Genomic DNA, 20,764 nt, shown 5'->3' with positions numbered 1-20,764 from the left:
GGAGGCGAGCGTGGGCTGAGAATGGTGTCAGTCCATAACCGCTTATTAACGCGACATTTTCCTGTCTCGTTCAACGTAGGTGTGACGTGGGCCGAGAACCTGCCCAAGGACTATCGGCTTGAGCTCTCACGGCCAACGGGGCAGCCACTGGGTTCCTCCCAACGATGCTATTTCTCTGTCCTGCTTCGTGCAGGCTTTGTAGTATTGCCATATTTTCTCCTTTCTAATATCCAATTTCAGATATGCTTGGAGGAAACTGTGGCAGTGAAAGCACTAAGACTTATTGCCCACATAACACTTGCGACGCAATAAATAGTTAAAAACAATAATGCTCTTTTCGTCTCAAACAGCTCCTAAATATTTTAAGTAAACAGTGTGTTACAAATCGCAGGTTCTTCTTTAAATGTGTTACTTCTGGTTTATTTACATATTTATGAGCGCCTTATCTCACCCGACGATATTAATACAGACAAGATACGACACAGCTCACTAACTGAAAAAAATGCTGTTAAAATAATACATTCCTAGCACCCTTTATGGCGTAGCACGTGAGTGAAGAGAAGGTAACTAAGAATAATCGAAAACTAGCAATATTAGGGTCAAATGCATAGTGTTGAAAGGTACTGTCCTGGTCGGTAACGTTCCTGGCGAAATTTAACCTCTAGGAGTAGGGTACCATTGCACTGGTTTGATATAAAAGTTTAGAATATGTGTTTGACGTGTTCCAGTCGGCTGTCTTTATTTTTGCTGTTCATATGTGCGATATGTTCTCGATTTTAGAATTATATTGAAAGTAGTGTGCCTCATGTTGTAAAGAAGACATATATCATCGTATAGTTAGCTGATTTAGTGTTTATAGAAATTAAACGCGAAAACAATTTTGTATATAGGATGCATGACACAATTAACACGAATAATGACACAATAAAACAGACCGGAAAGAGATAGAAATAATGGTCAGTAGCTTTTGCACCAACTACACTCATTACACTAACAAGCGAGTGTTCGATATTCGTTGCTATATGTCATATCTTTCTTGAGTGCTCGGAAACTGTACACAGCGGAAACTCGCCACACTGACGCAGATACTGTATTATAATATATACCTAGTTATATTTATCATTTAAGGGTCTCCTAACCATAGGAACGTTGTAAGACATTCGGGATCACAAAATGTAGCTCATATCGAGAATACAAAACTTTTATTTAATCTAATCTAGTGAACAACTGACACTTAATAATACAGAGCAATGTTTTGAAAACAGTAACAAAATAAAATAACTCTAAACCTCTTTGGACTCGTGTTTAACTGGAAGACTGCAAGATAAAAATATGACTTCTACGTCTGAGTAGCTCGTTAAAACAAGATAAAAGAGACAAATATTTGTCTAGATAATTTAGTGTTAAAGATGTACAACCAAATGAATTAAATGTGAGCTGCACAGAAAATGGTTTACGCTACTGCCGGAGCTGAACATACGTTAAACTATAGCGGGAAGACGCCAGTTTGCGCTAGACTTAAGCTGGGAAGCGAATCCTCTCCGCTCTTAAGCTTGCCTTTCAATTCTCATAATCCCCAAGCTCCACTTGGAGGGGAAATTGATAGCTGCTGTCAGTCTGATGGACGAAAACGTACCTATTTTACGTAAAAACCTGGGAAAGCACGAGAAACTTCCCACCCAAACCTTGCAAAACGCTTCAGTATGATTCATAACGTTGGTACTTGTTTCGAACAGCTTCTCTGCATTGGTCAGCACTGCTCTCGCCGTGCCTGATGGCAGGGGCGTTACTTTGGATCCAACAGTCTGTAATTTTGGAGGGAAGAAACGAACTTCCTCACGTCAGAGAGGCACTGTTAGGCGACCTCGTCTTTGATGTCCGGTGAGAGAAGCAAATTTCACCCTCAAGTGCCTTCAGGGGAAAACTGTGGCGACCGGCCACACCTTGCCTGTAGCAAGCGAATTAGCGCCAGGGAGTATTTACAATAAGCATTGCGGGAAACAGCACCAGTTTCCGGGAAAATTAGCTGTCTTCGAAGAGAAGCTGTTCCCTACTTTTAAGAGCCGTGAAAAGCCGTCTGCCGACAGTACAGGACTGCCGAGGCCTCCAGACTCACTCCATTCAGACGAGAAATCTAATACTTTCCGCTCCCAGCAAAGTGTACCGAGCTCACACAATTAATTATCTCGTAATCGTAACATAGCTGAAACAAAACCTATAGCCCGCTTCAAATAGTTCTAAGCTTAACACTAAAAGTGTAAATCATACGGCACTAACCGTTAATATTTTTACTTACACTTCTGGCCATTAAAATTGCTACACCAAGAAGAAATTCAGATGATAAACGGGTATTTATTGGACAAATATATTGCACTAGAACTGACATGTTATTACATTTTCACGCAATTTGGGTGCACAGATCCTGAGAAAACAGTACCCAGAACAACGACTTCTGGCCGTAATAATGGTCTTGATACGTCTGGGCATTCAGTCAAACAGAGCTTGGATCGCGTGCACAGGTACTGATGCTCATGCAGCTTCAACACAATACTACAGTTCATCAAGAGTAGTGACCGGCGTATTGTGACGAGGCATTTGCTCGGTCACCATTGACCTGACTTTTTCAATTGGTGAGAGATCTGGGGAATGTGCTGGCCAGGGCACCAGTCGAGCATTTTCTGTATCCAGAAAGGCCCGTACAGGACCTGCAACATGCGGCCGTGCATTATCCTGCTGAAATGTAGGGTTTCGCAGGGATCGAATGAAGGGTAGAGGCACGGGTCGTAACATATCTGAAATCAACGTCCACTGTTCAAATTGCCGTCAATGCGAACAAGAGGTGACCGAGACGTGTAACCAATGGCACCCTATACCATCACGCCGGGTGATACGCCCGTATGGCGATGACGAATACACGCTTCCAATGTGCATTCACCGCGATGTCGCCAAACACGGATGCGACCATCATGAGGCTGTAAATAGAACCTGGGTTCATCCGAAAAAATGACGTTTTTCCATTCGTGCAGCCAGGTTCGTCGTTGAGTGCAGCATCGCGGGCGCTCCTGTCTGTGATGCAGCGTCAAGGGTAACCGCAGCCGTGGTCTCCGTGCTGATAGTCCATGCTGCTGCAAACGTCGTCGAACTGTTCGTGCAGATGGTTGTTGTCTTGCAAACGTCCCCATCTGTTGACTCAGGGATAGAGACGTGTCTGCACGATACGTTACAATCGTGCGGATATGTTGCCTGTCATCTCGACTGCTAGTGATACGAGGCCGTTGGGATCCAGCACGGCGTTCTGTATTACCCTCCTGAATCCACCGATTCCATATTCTGCTAGCAGTCATTGGACCTCGACCAACCCGAGCAGCAATGTCGCGATGCGATAAACCGCAATCGCGATAGGCTACAATCCGACCTTTATCAAAGTCCCAAACGTGGTGGTACGCATTTCTCCTCCTTACACGGGACATCACAACAACGTTTCACCAGGCAACGACGATCAACTGCTGTTTGTGTATGAGAAATTGCTTGGAAACTTTCCTCATGTCAGCACGTTGTAGGTGTCGACACCGGCGCCAATCTTGGGTGAATGCTCTGAAAAGCTAATCATTTGCATATCACAGCATCTTCTTCCTGTCGTTTAAATTTCACCTCTGTAACACGTCATCTTCATGGTGTAGCAATTTTAATGGCCAGTAGTGTATGTTATCGGGCGCTAACCCGTTTATTCTAAGGCGGCACTAGTGTTCGATACTAATTTTACTTTCGTTGGCGGTGGGGATTAGCTTCTCTCTTCCCACACAGACCTTGGTATGAGTCGAATACTTCTTGAAGTATAACCTTCATTGGAACTAGACACTAGTCAGCGTAATAACGCAATTCACTTCTAGCAAACCACTTGTGTTGCAGCACCTGTTTCATAACATCCAGTAGGAACTAACCACGGCAGCTAATATATGTCATGTGTAACACACCGGCTAGTACAGTTCGAGAAAATTTTTACTGAGAACGGACTAACTGCAGCAAACTAAGGAATCACATCCAGACAATAATAATTTTTTCCAGCCGCAGGTGTATAGTTTCTTATGACAAACTACATAAAACAAGTCGAAACAGAAAACAGAATCTAACCCACCTCACGTTCCTCAGACGTATCATTCACAACGCGCCTCTCTCAGACAACAGGCAGGAACCACTTGCGCTGAAGAGCAACGGTTGTGTGACAACACTCGGAACGTTATTAGTTTCTCAAAATAACAACAACCAACAGATCATGACGTTCCCCTTGCACAGCATGCAGGAGACCTAAATGGCTCTGAGCACTATGGGACTTAACAGCTCAGGTCATCAGTCCCCTAGAACTTAGAACTACTTAAACCTAACTAACCTAAGGACATCACACACATCCATGTCCGAGGCAGGATTCGAACCTACGACCGTAGCGGTCGCGCGGTTCCAGACTGAAGCGCCTAGAACCGCTCGGCCACCAGCTTCCGACCAGGGGACCTCTTCACCGATAGACAGATTCCACAGAACTCTCAACTACAACAATAAAATATCATCTTTCTCTGGCGCCAATGTCAATGATACATCATCATCAGTTAATAGTGGAGAGTTCAGACTGAGAAATGCAACTAACCGACAATGCAACCAGTAACTGGGCTATCAGGCTGATTGCACGCGACACTCAATGTACAGCACCAAAACACAGCTCACGTAGTTGTGGAAATAACACACTCAAACAACTGGATTTCCTAAGACTTGATATCACTGTGCTCTGGAAAACGCATTCACACAGCCATTGACCTGCAAGCAACCGTAAAGTACATAGTACATACCCGAAACACCAAACCCACGTAACAGTGTAAACCATACCATGAAACCAATTGCATTTCGCAAAACACGATAGCACCGTATTCTAGCAAAACGTGCTCACGCTCACATTATGGTTAGGAGACGTGCACGTGTGTCCTAGCAAAAATGCTCATTTCCCTAACTGGTGCCGATGCTGTCCATCCTCAGGCATTCCACGATTTTAGGCACTGTTTGAAAGGGTGTGTTGTTCAACCTTTATCTGTATTTCCTGGTTAATGTAAAGTAATGTGCTAAAACTGCATTTTACTTAGTTGCAGCTACTTTTTTACCTACCATGATGTCGTGTTGCAGGACGAAAGGACGTGAGATGGCGCTGGTGCAGCCCGGTCTGCCAGGTGCCGCCACCACCACCGCCCCCGCCGCCCCCGTGTCGAGGCTGGCACAGATGCAGGTGAGCAGCAACTCAAGCCTTACCGCGCCCTACCAGCAGCGCAGATAATGATTGCAATGTATCAACGTTAATGGCGTGCATTTCATAATTGTGAAAACTACTTGTCCCAAACACATTCGACCATTATTGTAATACTTACGGTTCATTTTAGCAAAAAATTAAACACTCTTTGTATCCACAAGGCGTCATAAATGAGATGCACTGCTTCGTAAAGCTTCATCCACAATTTTGGAAGACATCAACTGTTTTCAGCAGCTTCTGAACGATAATAGCGAAGATCGAAGTCCAGTTCCTTGCTAGGCCAGTGTATTCAAATATGTCTAAGAAGTTGTTGCCTAAAAGATTATAAAAACTTCTACAACGTAAAGCCCTAGGTAAGTACTCAGCAAGTCACGATGTGGTGTTTGGCGGAGGTTTCATAGTGTACCTGACTCATCTCAGTCCACTCAGATGATCTATACAGCTATTATCCTTCGACATAGGCCATAATTATTCTCATATCGTTATGGTAACTACGAGAGATGTATTATGGAGGAGGTAGATGTTTCCTGAGTCATTCTGGAAAGTGGTTTCTTGGGATTATCTCAGTAAGCCTTCCTGCAATGCAAAACCTCTTTTATGTGGTCCTTCACTGCAGTTTGTCGAGCTTATCGATATAGAAGACGGAAGTAAACATTCTAATTTTCATTTCCTTTGGTTAAAAGCATCCAAGAAGCTTTAAAAGTATCAAATAAAAAATCTGGTTGTTGCCGTCTTCAGCAGAACAACTATCTCCACTCTCTGACACTGAGTGAAGCCTCTATACTTTGCTTATTTAGTCACGCCATTAATTCCTATTGTTGGAGGAACAATATAACACTAGAAAAGCAAGCACGACTAGATAGAAGAGAGATGGTGCCTGTAGGAAAATTGGGTGCCTTCGAAGAAAAGAGAAGGTACATGAACATCACGAGTTTAGATGGCGAGCCACTAATCTGCAAGATAACGGCGGAGGTTCGAGTCCTCCCTCGGACATAGGTGTGTGTGTTTGTCCTTAGGATAATGTAGGTTAAGTAGTGTGTAAACTTAGGACTGATCACTTTAGCAGTTAAGTCTCATAAGATTTCGCACACATTTGAACTAATCAGCAAACGAGGCAACGCTGAAAAAGCATCTCGGAATTCTAGATTAGTTATCGCTGTGCATATACTTCGTAATGGGCTCTGTCTCTTATAGCATAGGCTGAATGAAGTGGAACTGAAGAATTCACTCTTGACGCTGAAAGAGAATTTGGAAATTTGTGGTAAGGACTATGGGACCAAACTGACGAGGTAATCGGTCCCTAGGCTTACACCATACTTAATCTAGCTTAAACTAACTTACGCTAAGGACAACAAACACACACTCATGCCTGAGGGAGGACTCGAACCTCCGAAGGGTGGAAACCGCGCGTACCGTGACAAGGCGCCCTTGACCGCGTGGCTACCCCGAGCGGCACTAAAAGAGAGAGAAAACATTTGCACTTGGATGATTTTCAGTCGGCTTCTGGAAGTTATAAATGACTGGGAAAACCGAGATTTTCATATATAAGTTGAGAAACACTCGGTGTGTGCTTCACCATGGGTGTGGACTGAGGTGACAAGTCATGGGATACTTCCTAATATCTTGTCGACCTCTTTCTGCCCGGCGTTGTGCAGCAACTCGACGTGACGTGGACTCAAAAAGTTGTTGGAAGTCCCCTGCAGAGATATTGAGCAGCGCTGCTTCTATAGCCAGCCATAATTGCGAAAGTGTGACAGTTGCAAGATATTGTGCACGAACTGACCTCTCGATTATGTCCGACAGATGTTCTAAGGGATTCATGGCGGCCAATTTGGGTGACCAAATCATTCGCTCCAATTGTCCAGAATCTTCTGACATGGCATATTGTCATCCACAGAAATGCCGTAATTGTTCGGGAACAGCCGGTCGCGGTGTCCGAGCGGTTCTAGGCACTTCAGTCCGGAACCGCGCGACTACTACGGTCGCAGATTCGAATCCTGCCTCGGGCATGGATGTGTGTGATGTCCTTCGGTTAGTTAGGTTTAAATAGTTCTAAGTCTAGTGGGGGACCCATAGTGCTCAGACTCATTTTTTGTTCGGGAACACGAAGTCCATGAATGGCTGCTGATGGCCTCCAAGTAGACAAACATAGCCATTTGCAGTCAGTAACCGGTCCAGCTGGACGAGAGGATCCACTCCATTCCATGTAAACATGGCCCACACCATTATGGAGTCACCACCAGCTTGCACAGTGCTTTGTTGACAACTTGGGTCAATGGCGATGTGGAGTCTGTATCACATTCGAACCCTAATCAGCTCTTACCAAATGGAATCGGGATTCATTTGACCCGGTCGTGTTAGCAAAGGCACTAGAGTGAATCGTCTGTTGCCAAAGCCTGTTGACGCTAAATTTCGTCGCATTGTCCTAACGGATACGATCACTGTACGAGCCGTATTGATTTTTGCGGTTATGTCATGCATTGTTGTTTGTTTGTTAATACTGACGACACTATGCAAAATCTGCTGCTCTCGGTCGTTAAGTGAAGGTCGTCGACCACTGAGTTGTCCGTGGTGAGAGGTAATGTTAGAAATGCGGTATTCTCGTCACACTCTTTACACTGTAGGTATCTGAATATTGAATTCCCTAACGATTTACGAAATGGAATGTCCCATGCGTCTAGTTCCAACTACCATTCCACTTTTAAAATCTGTTAGTTCTCGTCGTGTGGCCATAATCAGGTAGGAAACCTTTCCACGTGAATCACAGCTGACAACTCCACTAATACACTGCCCTTTTATACCTTGTATACGCGATACTGCCGCCATCTGTATACACTGTCCCAAATCATGATGACCACCTGCTTAATAGTTTGTTTGTCCGTCTTTGGGACGAAATACTGTGCATCACTGATTCTGTGTATCAGGGATCCGACAATTTGTTGATATGTTTGTGGTGGCATGTGGCGTTAGATGTCTACGCACAGATCATGTAATTCGGTAAACAACGGGCCGCTGATCTGCGTACCCGGTAATGGCACCCGATGAAGCGACCCAGATGGATTCCATAGCATTCACATCAGGCGACTTTGGTCGCCGACATATCAACGTGAGTTCACTTTAATGCTGCTCAAACCACTTTAGCGTGGTTATGGCTGAGACTCATGGACCATTCTACTGCTGACAGACATCAAGCATGAACGGATGCAGATGGTTCGCAGCTGTCAGCGTGTCTTCGATTACTACCACAGGTCGCTTTCGAGTGCAGGAGAATGTCTCCCATAGCACAATACTGCTCTCACCAGCTGCTCGTTTCGAGTCACCGTTCACTCCGATGGAGGCGTTTGTGTAGACGACCAGCGAACTAGTGTAACAAAAATGCCATTCACCCGAAGAGCCGACACGTTTCCGTTGATCGACGGTCGAATCCCAATGGTCCCGTGCCCATTATAATCGTATTGATGATGTCATTGGGTCAAAATGTGAATATATAGGGGTGGCCGGCTGCGGAGCTCCATGTTCAAAAATGTGCGATGAATGGTGTGCTCCGAAACACTTACGCGTGTTTTCTCTGCCTCGTGATGACTGGGTGTTGTGTGACGTCCTTAGGTTAGTTCGGTTTGAGTAGTTCCAAGTTCTAGGGGACTGATGACCATAGATGTTAAGTTCCATAGTGCTCAGAGCCATTTGAACCATTTTTGAACCACTTACGCGTGAACCAGCAATGCGCTCTTTCGGCAGAGATACCATAGATAACTAACTATCCTACTTCACAGGGCAGACAAGCCTCCGAATGCCATGTTCTGTGAAGAGTCGTAGAGGTCGAACCATTTAGCGCCTAGTGGTCGTTTCACTGTCCGTCTCTCTCTTTCCGTAGCTGTTCACGACAGTAGCACGTGAACATTCGAACAGCTGCTCGGTTTTGGAGATACTTGTTACAAAGGCTTTGCGTAATAATAATCTCCCTTTGTTAAAGTCGCTTGTCTCGTTGGATTTCCCCGTTTGCAGCTCATATCTTCCCCCGTGCGTGTGTGCTCCGCTTACATACTTTTGTAGCCCGCGTCACGTGCCCACAACGTCACCAGGTAGCATCCAACGTCGCGATGGGCAGTGTTCATAATACTTCGGCTGATCTGAGTGTGTGCGCGTGCGTGCATCTCTCTATCCTATGACTTTTGTCACCTCAGTATGTAACATCCGGTCGCTGGCTCCACTCAGTACTGCAATAGATGTGGATCTCTGACAGTGTTACCCACTCTTGCTGGCGAGACGCCAGAATTCAGGGTGTTACAAAAAGGTACGGCCAAACTTTCAGGAAACATTCCTCACACACAAAGAAAGAAAATATGTTATGTGGACGTGTGTCCGGAAACGCTTGCTTTCCATGTTAGAGCTCATTTTATTACTTCTCTTCAAATCACATTAATCATGGAATGGAAACACACAGCAACAGAACGTACCAGCGTGGCTTCAAACACTTTGTTACAGGAAATGTTCAAAATGTCCTCCGTTAGCTAGGATACATGCATCCACCCTCCGTCGCATGGAATCCCTGATGCGCTGATGCAGCGTATTGTATCACAGCCGTCCACAATACGTGCATGAAGAGTCTCTACATTTGGTACCGGGGTTGCGTAGACAAGAGCTTTCAAATGCCCCCATAAATGAAAGTCAAGTGGGTTGAGGTCAGGAGAGCGTGGAGGCCTTGGAATTGGTCTGCCTCTACCAATCCATCGGTCACCGAATCTGTTGTTGAGAAGCGTACGAACACTTGGACTGAAATGTACAGGAGCTCCATCGTGCATGGACCACATGTTGTCGTACTTGTAAAGGCACATGTTCTAGTAGCACAGGTAGAGTATCCCGTATGAAATCATGGCGGTGAATCGCGGAAGTACAGTACGTATTGACGAAACTAAAATGAGCTCTAACATGGAAATTAAACGTTTCCGGACACATGTCCACTTAACATCTTTTCTTTATTTGTGTGTGTGTGAGGAATGTTTCCTGAAAGTTTGGCCGTACCTTTTTGTAACACCCTGTATAGTACTAAAAGACCGATGGCTAACAGACAACACGTAAAGTGTTCTCCGATTTATGCATTTCTGCATGTGTAGACTTCAGGCTTCAACTACACAATAATCATCAGTCGATTACAGCAAGGACCTAAATGGGAAACACGTCCTTTTCGGCAACTGTCTGTCTGTCTGCACCCTTTCACACAAGAGTTCATATTGTGAATTACCTTCATAATTATTCAGGTTAAAGAGTGCCCTAAGATATCCGTATTTTCTTCAAATACACGCTGCATATGAAGAGCGCTAGATCTGAATCTGTTGTTCACCTGAGGGATGTTTATACCCTGAGAAAGGCTTCATTCTGCTGAGTGGAGTGCACGTAAAGTGGAGGAGATGGTTGGCCGTGATAGCCGCTGACCGCCTGTCTGCCTCGTAACGGCCGACGCCCATTTTGCCGGTTCTACAGCGACCGGAAGCAACTAGTAAGAGATAAGAGAAAAGCTGTCGTACCTCAAATTGCATGTTTCCTTTCAGCTGTCAGGGAATTAAGAGACTGGTGTGTTCAGCACAACAAATCTTCTTCCTTAAATGTCACAGTAACATTAAATGCAGTATTAAGACTGTCGTTGAAATTAAATTTAACTGCACTTACTTGAGGAGACGGCTCTGATCACTATGCGACTTAACATCTGAAGTCATCAGTCGCCTAGAACTTAGAACTAATTAAACCTAACCAACCTAAGGACATCACACACATCCATGCCCGAGGGAGGATTCGAACCTACGGCCGTAGCCGTCGCTCGGTTCCAGACTGTAGCGCCTAGAACCGCACGGCCACTCCGGCGGGCACTTGAGGAGAAAAATAAGCAATATTGATTATCTCTGGTGGGTTTATACTGTGTCACACCGCGACCAGAACACTGATTCCTTCGTTTGAGGATCAGTGCTGTTTTAATCAGGACCCCGACAATGTGCCTTACATCTTATAATGTTTGGCTGGTTCGGCACTATTTGTCTTCTACAGCTTCCTCCAGTAACAAGTTTATTATTCCTGGAGTCATTGGCACATCTCCAACTATTGTGTGTCTGCGCCTAGAGTTTTCCAAGGGCTAGTTATCTATTCCTTCTAGTATTTCATTCCTATCTACTACACCGGTTCATCTGATGTCTAACATTCTTAAAAATTATACTAAAATATTAAAAATGCTATGCCCGCTTTAAGTGGTCTGCTAGATCGTTTAAGCGTAGCAAGCATGCCATTTAAGATGCCGAACTGTGAAAATATGTGTAATTTTCCGATACTTGTCATGTGTTGAATAGATGAAAATCGTTATTGAGAGAAAGACGAATTTTGTGCCACAATGTATTCTTTGGCTTTGAAGAAAATAGATTTCATAATGGATTAAGGCAAAACATTATCTGTGGTATTTTGTGTCTGCATAAGCGATATTGTACTTTTATATACGAATTCACACAGGTGGACTGGAAGGAATTTTGCCTGCACTAGCAATGGAGCGCCAGCAGCTCATTAATATATCTCTTGTAATCTATTGGCTTAATATCTCGGATAGAAGTGAATGTTAAAATACTGTAGACTACTGTCGAAGTCGACATAGTATTCTATTTAATGTGGTTTGCATTAACGCTATAATTATTAGCTGAAAATTATTCTGCCAAACCGAGGAGTTGTGCCTCTCTTCATACGTTAAGTAGTTTCCAGTAGACACCCATTCCTTCTTTCGAAGCCTGAAGTTCTTTCATTCTCGCAAGCATTCGTGGGACGTATTAAAACGATGAGGCCCTTCCTACTTCTTCAGAGTCAGGCGTGACGATGTCTGGAGTGAGTATTTGTGATGAATGACTGAGCTGCGTGAAGTTCTGACTGTGTGATCACTTTAGAATTGACGTACAGCAGTGCTCACTAGAATGTTATTCTCGGAGTTCAGTAACCTACATCACGAATACTTTCTTTATTTGCAAACATCTGACTCTCATTTATTTCGAAGTGCGTGAGAAAAGTCTTAAATTTAACTCGCCCAAATAAGCCATGAGTGCATTTGGAGAATAGTGCAGAGTAAAGAATAAAAAAGAGGGGGAGAGTGAAGGAGAGTGTAATCCGACGCTACCTCGCAGCCAACGGCATCAAGGGAATCGCCGAACTTGCCCCCTCCCCTTCTAGTCGACGCAACACTATCGGCGGCTTCACAGGTGCCACAAATGACCTTCATGTTCCCTGAAAGTGTTACTTGCGATCACCCAATTTTACTTGTCACAGATACTTCGTATATTTTACTGTTATTATTATTAAAAAATGAACTATTTTAATATGGCAATAATAATCTGTATGTATCAGTACTCAATATGTCGGTTTGGCGCAATTTCCAAGAAAGTGAAATTTAGAGAAATATTTTAAAAGCGTTCGTCCAAAAATTGAAAACGTGTCACGCAGTTAATTTAGAAATTGTACTGGTAACAAACTACTTGTTGATACTGCCTAACGCACAGCACGCTAGCTTGCGAGTGAGGAGGGGAACTCAGACCAAGATCGAATCAGCACTGCAGATTAACGGCTGTGGTTGGTGCACCGGTCAACCTGAATGTGGGATTTTAGGCGGCTTCCCTCGCTCATTTAGGCCAATGCTGCGCTGATCCCCAATTTCTGGCTCAGAAAAGACTATACGCAAACCGTTAAAATACTGCCATACACAGAACAAAGTTTCCACGATTCACACAGGTGGCTTGCGTAGATGGACGTCTGCTTCCTTACGCTCGTTCCCTGAGCGTGGGACTAGTAGGTGCGCACGACTTCCCTCCCTTCAGGTAACTGACGACTCGTCGACGGGAAGAGCATCCGGCCTCAACGGTCAATGAAATTTACCAAAATTCAAGTACAGCGGACACCGTAGTAAAAGCAGAATTAATACTCAATAAAAGATGAAAATAATACTAACGAACTTTCAAAACTTCGACGTCATAATTTACACAGCGTAAAAGAGAATTTTTGGCCCATTACTATCAATATTTTACTTAGCACTAAGAGTATAAACACACATTCTGCTTATTTGAACCGGTAATTGAAAAAAAATACTGTTTCTTTCAGTCGTCTGGGAAGCCAGTATTTCCGTCACTTTTTTCCTCAGTGGAGGGTTTTCCCCTTCGTCTTTCCTTCCTCAACTTTCCGTCGTTTGCCCGTTCCACTTGTGGACCTACGAACAACCGGATTTGTTGTTGACAGCAGATGCGGTCAGCCTGTGAATATTCGCCTTTACCTGACTACATTGTTACGGATCACGCCGCAAGCCCATCCAAGAGAACAGGCGCTCACGCAGCCAACTGAAGAATATACCGTGTTACATGTAGCTTATAGTTAATATAACTCTTTATCATTTTGATCCGATGACGGCATGTGCCACCTGGGGTATGGTAGATGTACTGAGAATAGTTTCACCTCGTTCGCCGACAGCTAGCATAGTGACATAACTACCACGCCACGGGGACGCACTCGTGCTTTCTACAGCCAACTGAGGAGTTTGAAAGAGGTCAAACTGAGGCCTCCCAGTGGCGGGATGGTCCCTTCGGAGAATTACCACAAAGTTGGACGTGCGGCGTCAGTCACACAACGACGCTATTTTCGGTGGTCACATGAACCTCCACACACCCGTAGACGGGTTCTGAACATACAGGCAGTTCAGTTCTCCAGCCTCGTCGCATTGTAAGGGTAGCAGTGGCAAATCGTAGTTACCATAGCACAGATAAGATGATTTGTGAGTCCAGACTTGTCAACAGCAGGCCGCTGTGGCCCAGGCGCTTCAGTCCGGAACCGCGCTGCTGCTACGGTCGCAGGTTCGAATCCTGCCTCGGGCATGGATGTGTGTGCTGTCCTTAGGTTTGTTACGCTTAAGTGGTTCTAAGTCTAGGGGACTGATGACCTCATATGTTAAGTCCCATAGTGCTTAGAGGCATTTGAGCCATTTTTGAAGTTGTCAACACGAGTCTCGCTTCCCGCGTCCGGGTTCCCGAGTTCGATTCCCGACGGGGTCAGGGATTTTCTCTGCCTCTTGATGACTGGGTGTTGTGTGCTGTCCTTAGGTTAGTTAGGTTTAAGTAGTTCCAAGTTGTAGGGGACTGATGACCACAGATGTTAAGTCCCATAGTGCTCAGAACCATTTTTTTTTTTTGTCAACACGAACCGTTGCGAATCGGTTATTGGCAGTGGGACTACGGCCACACACCCCTCTAGCCCGTCCTCCACTCATGCGACAGCACGGCTCGACTGGTCCCGTCAGTGAATCACTTGGCAGATGGAATGGCGCGCTATGGTTTCCAGCAGTGAGAGCAGATCCTGCCTGGACGGAAGTGAGGGTCTTTTTCGCGCCCAACGTAGATCTCGTGAGCACTGTCTCGTAGAGTGCGTTCATTCAAGACACGATGGCGCCACCACGGGACTGACGGTCTGGGATGCGATAAATTACGAATCTCGTTCGCCTTTGCTGTTTCTGGAGGGACGCTAACCAGCTCTCGGTACGTGCAGAATGTTGTTAGACCCGTTTTTTTTTTTTTTTTGCCGCTCTTGCAACGGGAAGGTGTGTTGTTCCAACGGGATAACGTTAACCCACACACTGCCCGTGAAACTGAACGTGCTCTTGGAGACGTGCAGCAACTTCACTGGCCAAAACGATCTCCAGACCTGGCTCCAGTCGAACACGTGTGGGACACGATGGGACGAAACGTGACTCGTGAGCCACCAACTCCTACAGAATTACTTGAATAGACCGCATAGGCGTGGCAAACGTATCCCGGAACAGTATTCGCCATCCGCACGATCGACTGGATGCCCGTGTCAGCTCCTGCATTGTCGCACATGGAGGCTACATCACGTACTAATATGGATATTTCAGCAAGGGTCGACACCTGGTACCTCAGAATCGCTTGTGCTATTGATCTGTAAACGTGATGATTTCATGTACTGCACATGCACTGTTGCAGTAATCTTGTGTGAATTGGAAACCTCAGTAAGGGTATACTAATTTTTTCCGGTAGTGTATATTCTATACACGGGTTGGTCCATTGATATTGATAGAGCCAAATATCCCAAGAAATAAGTATCAAACGAAAAAACTACAAACAACGAAACTCGTCTAGCTTGAAGGGGGAAACCAGATGGCGCCATGGTTGGCCCGCTAGATAGCGCTGCCATAGGTCAAACAGATATCAACTGTATTTTTTAAAAATAGGAACGCTGGACTACTTTTTTCGCTTTGTGACAGATGGCGCTGTAATAGTCACAAACGTATAAGTAAGTGGTATCACGTAACATTCCGGCAGTGCGGACGATAATTGCTTCGTGATACATTACCCGTGTTAAAATGGACCGTTTACCAATTGCGGAAAAGGTCGATCTCGTGTTAATGTATGGGTATTGTGATCAAAATGCCAAACGGGCGTGTGCTATGTATGCTGCTCGGTATCCTGGACGACATCGTCCAAGTGTCCGGACCGTTCGCAGCATAACTACTTTATTTAAGGAAACAGGAAGTGTTCAGCCACATGTGAAACGACAACCACGACCTGCAAGAAATGATGATGCCCAAGTAGGTATTTTAGCTGCTGTCGCGGCTAATTCGCACATCAGTAGCAGACAAACTGTGCGAGAATAGGGATTCTCAAAAACGTCGGCGTTGAGAATGCTACATCAACATCGATTGCACCCGTACCATATTTCTATGCACGAGGAGCTGCATGACGACGACTTTGAATGTCGTGTACAGTTCTGCCACGGGGCACAAGAGAAAGTACGGGACGATGACAGATTTTTTGCACTCGTTCTATTTAGCGACGAAGCGTCATTCACCAACAGCGGTAACGTAAACCGGCATAATACGCACTATTGGGCAACGGAAAATCCACGATGACGGCGACAAGTGGAACATCAATGACGTTGGCGGGTTAATGTATGGTGCGGCATTATGGGAGGAAGGATAACTCAGACCCATTTTATCTATGGCAGTCTAAAAGGTGCAATGTATGCTGATTTCCTACGTAATGTTCTACCGATGTTATTACACGGTGTTTCACTGCATGAGAGAATGGCGATGTACTTCCTACATGAGGGATGTCCGGCACATAGCTCGCGTGCGGTTCAAGTGGTACTGAATAGTATATTTCATGACAGGTGGATTGGTCCTCCAAACACCATACCATGGCCCGCACGTTCACCGGATCTGACGTCCCCGGATTTCTTTGTGTGGGGAAAGTTGAAGGATATTTGCTATCGTGATCCACCGACAACGCCTGACAACATGCCTCAGCGCGTTGTCAATGCATGTGGAAGATTACGGAAGGCAAACTACTCGCTGTTGAGAGGAATGTCGTTAGACGTATTACCAAATGCATCGAGGTTGACGGACATCATTTTGAGCATTTATTGCATTAATGTGGTATTAACAGGTAATCACGCTGTAACAGCATACGTTCTCAGAAATGATAATTTCACAAAGGTACATGTATCACAGTAGAACAACCGAAATAAAATGTTCAAACGTACCTACGTTCTGTATTTTAATTTAAAATACCTACCTGTTACCAACTGTTCGTCTAAAATTGTGAGGCATCTATCACAAAGCGAAAAAAGTGGACCAACTAAAGTATTCACATTTCTTGATGTACTACACGAATACGTAACGAAAAATGGGGGTTGCTATTTTTAAAAAACGCACTTGATATCCGTTTGACTTATGGCAGCGCCATCTAGAGGCCCAACCACAGCGCCATCTGTTTTCCCCCTTCGAGCTAGACGAGTTTCGTTCTTTGTAGTTTTTTCGTTTGACGCTTGTTTCGTGATATATTTGGTCCTGTCACGATTAATGGAGCACCACCACAAGGCGCGCGCGACACCAGGCCGAATCCAGTCGGCAGGAACAGCGGTGTGTGCGTCGTGGGCAGCAGGCGCGGCTGCGGCCTGCGGATGCTTGCGGTCTCCGTTTGCGGCCGCGCCGTTCCCGGAAGCGATGCTGACACCGCAGCAGCTGCGTGGGGACGTGGCTCTGCGGCGGCGCGCCAGCCGGGCGTTGCCTCCGTGCGACACCCGAGACGTGTGCGTCCACCGCTGGCATGGCCGGGCTGACGCGCCGAGGGCGAGGCACGGGGCAGTGGCACGCCGGGGAATCCCGGGCTCTGCTGTCGATCCTACAGGGGCGTCAGAGTCTCTGAAATGATACGGAAGGCTGGGGTTACATCAAAAAGACAGTCATAAGAAATGACATAAGCGAAAGGATGTCAGAAGTGCTGAAACTGGAGTCAGAGATACGTTATGAGTGTCGAAAATTTGTGCCACGCTGCGACTCGAACCTGAAAACAATGACAGCTTGAGTCAACCCTGGAGGCGTACTCAGCTCAATAGGAAACCGCCCGCGAAAAGCAGGTATTCTGGGTTCGGCCGTTGTCTGGCGCAACTTGTCATTCAAAGGCTCAAATGTGTGAAATCTTATGGGACTTAACTGCTAAGGTCATCAGTCTTTAAGCTTACGCACTACTTAACCTAAATTATCCTAAGGACAAACACACACAACCATGCCCGAGGGAGGATTCGAACTTCCGCCGGGACCACCCGCACAGTCCATGACTGCAGTGCCCAAGACCGCTCGGCTAACCCCGCGCGGCAACTTGTCATTAATTAGGACATGTTCACTAATAAGGACGCTAACACATCGAAATTTCTGTATCAGATTGTATACACAATTTCTGAAATAGTACCACGTACTATTTGTCACAGTTTTGTCCACCAGTATATGAGTAACAAACAGAAAATTATACGAGGTCTTAAAACAGTGTAAATTTTGATAGGTGGTAGTATGGTCAGGGCCAATTCTTCCATTAGGCAATACTAGGCAGACGGCTAGGGTGGAAAAATTATAGGTGCAGCATAGGGCAGAACAAATTTATTTCAGATCGAACAGCAAAAAAGATCAAATGAGAAGTAAAAGTGAAAAAAGGGGAAAAATTAAAACACCGAATTGTTTCCAAAAGCATACCGAACGGTTACTTGACTGGCTTTGACGAAAGCGAACAGATTGCCTCAGCCAATCTCAAAAATAAAGCAGCCGCTTCTAATTGTGAGTAGAAAATGGAAATAAACCAAACATGACCTTCATCCATCTATATCGAGCGTTGGTACGGGAGTCCTGCGCTGGCTTCTGGTTATATTATGCATTGATACCATACCTCCCTCAGTCCCTCTTTTTTGTTTTTGTGTGTGCAGATCATTTGTAGTGCATTAGTTGAAATGAGGACTGTCCCCAGAAAATAAGGACGCCTGGTCACCTTATTGTAATGGTTAAAAGTGTAATAGGACACTTGTATTGCTGTGCCGTTGGGTGGGAGGGGGGGACCTCATTTTTTTCAATTTTCTCCTGTGGAATCAAAACACCTAGTAACGGCCCTGAGTATGGCCCACAACAAGACGAAAACTCTCGTAAACATGGTCTCTAAAATGTATGACTTCAGAGCTATGAGTTCTTCGATACTGTGAAACATATCTTCTACTGCAAGCTGTTTCCGATTACAAAAGAACTACAGAATGCGGTAAACAAATGAAGACTAATTCCTCTGTTGTCCGTGGATACAGTATGCAGGTCCTGTAAACCGTATTAACAGGTCTGAGTATTTGCAGCGCATACGTCGCTTCTAATGGAACCAGTCTGTGTTTTGATTACTTTTTCAAATAGTTTCACATTGTGGTCCTGTCTTTGTATTTACCACCATAATGGATGCGTATTATTCCACACTGGAAATTGCACAGTACATGAAGGCCCAATGGAACCGACCGGCCGCCGTGTCACCCGCAGCCCTTACGCCTCTCCGGATGCGGATACGGCGGGGCATGTGGTCAGAACACCGCGTGCACGGCAGCTGTCAGGTTTCGTGACCGGTGTCGCTACTTCTCAGTCAAGTAGACCCTCAATTGGCCTCACAACAGCTGAGTACACCTCGCTTGCCAACAGCTCTCGGCAGACCCGGACGGTGATCTAGCCAAGTGTTATCCAAGCTCCACAGCACTTAACTCCGGTAATCTGACGGGAACCGGTGCTACCACTGCAGCGACGCCGTTGGCGATCTTATTTTATGGTATGACAAACTGAAGCAGCTATCGATCCCTCCATATCCTGAATGCTGGAAAATAATAATACGCTTCCATTATGGTGGTAAGTTCGAAATGGCTCTGAGCACTATGCGACTTAACTTCTGAGGTCATCACTCGCCTAGAACTTAGAACTACTTAAACATAACTAACCTAAGGACATCACACACATCCATGCCCGAGGCAGGATTCGAACCTGCGACCGTAGCGGTCTCTCGGCTCCAGACTGTAGCGCCTAGAACCGCACGGCCACTCCGGCCCGCTGATGGTAAGTGCATTTACTCCGACGCGGGTATATAAGCACTGACATATAGGCAAGGTATTAGTGCGGCATTTGTGTCTTTCCTACACGCGTGCGATAAAGGCGGAAACGTGAACTAGGGCGTCGTTATTACGAAAGTTCCCAAACAAGACCAATGTGCTGTTATTCATGTCTTGGCTGCCGAAGGACAAACACCGGTAGCCATACCTCGGAGAATGAATGTGTATGGGACGGAATGTCTATCAAAAACCGCACCAAGGGCAGCTGCTGCTGCATGATAACTGAAGTCCCCAAATCGCAAATGTCATAATGCAAAAGATACGCCAATTCAAGTGAGAGACGATCGAGCACCCGCCCTATAGCCCTGATCTCTCCCCACGCGACTATCACGCCTTTGGTCCCTTAAAAAAGGCGTTGAAGGGTCGACCATTCCTGTGGGACGAGAACGTGCAGCAGGCATTTACGGACCTGTTCCCGCAGCAGGACACGGTGTCTTATCAAACGGGTATCATCAGCCTGGTGCGTCGGTGGGATAAGTGCCTCAATGCTCATGGCGATTTTGCGTGACTGCCATACAGATTCTAGACTGTGCGGCTTTCAAGCGGAAAGTTATTGATCGCCTCTTAAAAGACAACGAGGTAAAGTCATTCGACGAACCTATTAAAGTACGGTCTTCAAATGGCTCTAAGCACTATGGCACTTAACATCTGAGGTCATCAGTCCCCTAGACTTAGAACTACTTAAACCTAACTATCCTAAGGACATCAAACACATCCATGCCCGAAGCAGGATTCGAACCTGCGACCGTAGCAGTCGCGCGGTTCCGGACTGAAGCGCCTAGAACCGCTCGGTCACAGCGGCCGGCAAAGTACGGTCTGGTTCCATTGAAACTAATAGATCTACGAATACAGTTTAAATTAACAACACTAACAGATGCCTACTGCATGCTGTATCCATGGACAGCAACAATGGAATGTGTCCACATTTGTCTACTGCGTTCTGTAAATCGTTCGTAATAGCAAAGAGCTTGCAGTAGAAAAAATGTTTCATAGTAGTGAAGGTGA

At 45.6% G+C, this 20,764-nt stretch overlaps 1 protein-coding gene across 1 annotated transcript in view; it reads left to right on the top strand.

The window, feature by feature from the left end:
* The window catches only part of LOC126267400 (serine/arginine repetitive matrix protein 1-like), a 436,917-nt gene that overhangs the window by 72,863 nt on the left and 343,290 nt on the right, over nt 1–20,764 (top strand). Inside the window, exon 2 of the mRNA XM_049972608.1 lies at nt 5,167–5,266. Within this exon, the coding sequence (XP_049828565.1) occupies nt 5,183–5,266 (84 nt within the window). The 5' untranslated portion in view covers nt 5,167–5,182. The remainder of the gene's footprint in view (nt 1–5,166; nt 5,267–20,764) is intronic.

The sequence above is a fragment of the Schistocerca gregaria genome, chromosome 4 (genome assembly GCF_023897955.1).
Source record: "Schistocerca gregaria isolate iqSchGreg1 chromosome 4, iqSchGreg1.2, whole genome shotgun sequence".
Classification (NCBI taxonomy): Eukaryota; Metazoa; Arthropoda; class Insecta; order Orthoptera; family Acrididae; genus Schistocerca; species Schistocerca gregaria.
Note: the sequence above shows the minus strand (reverse complement) of the source record. Positions and strands in the feature narration are given on the sequence as shown.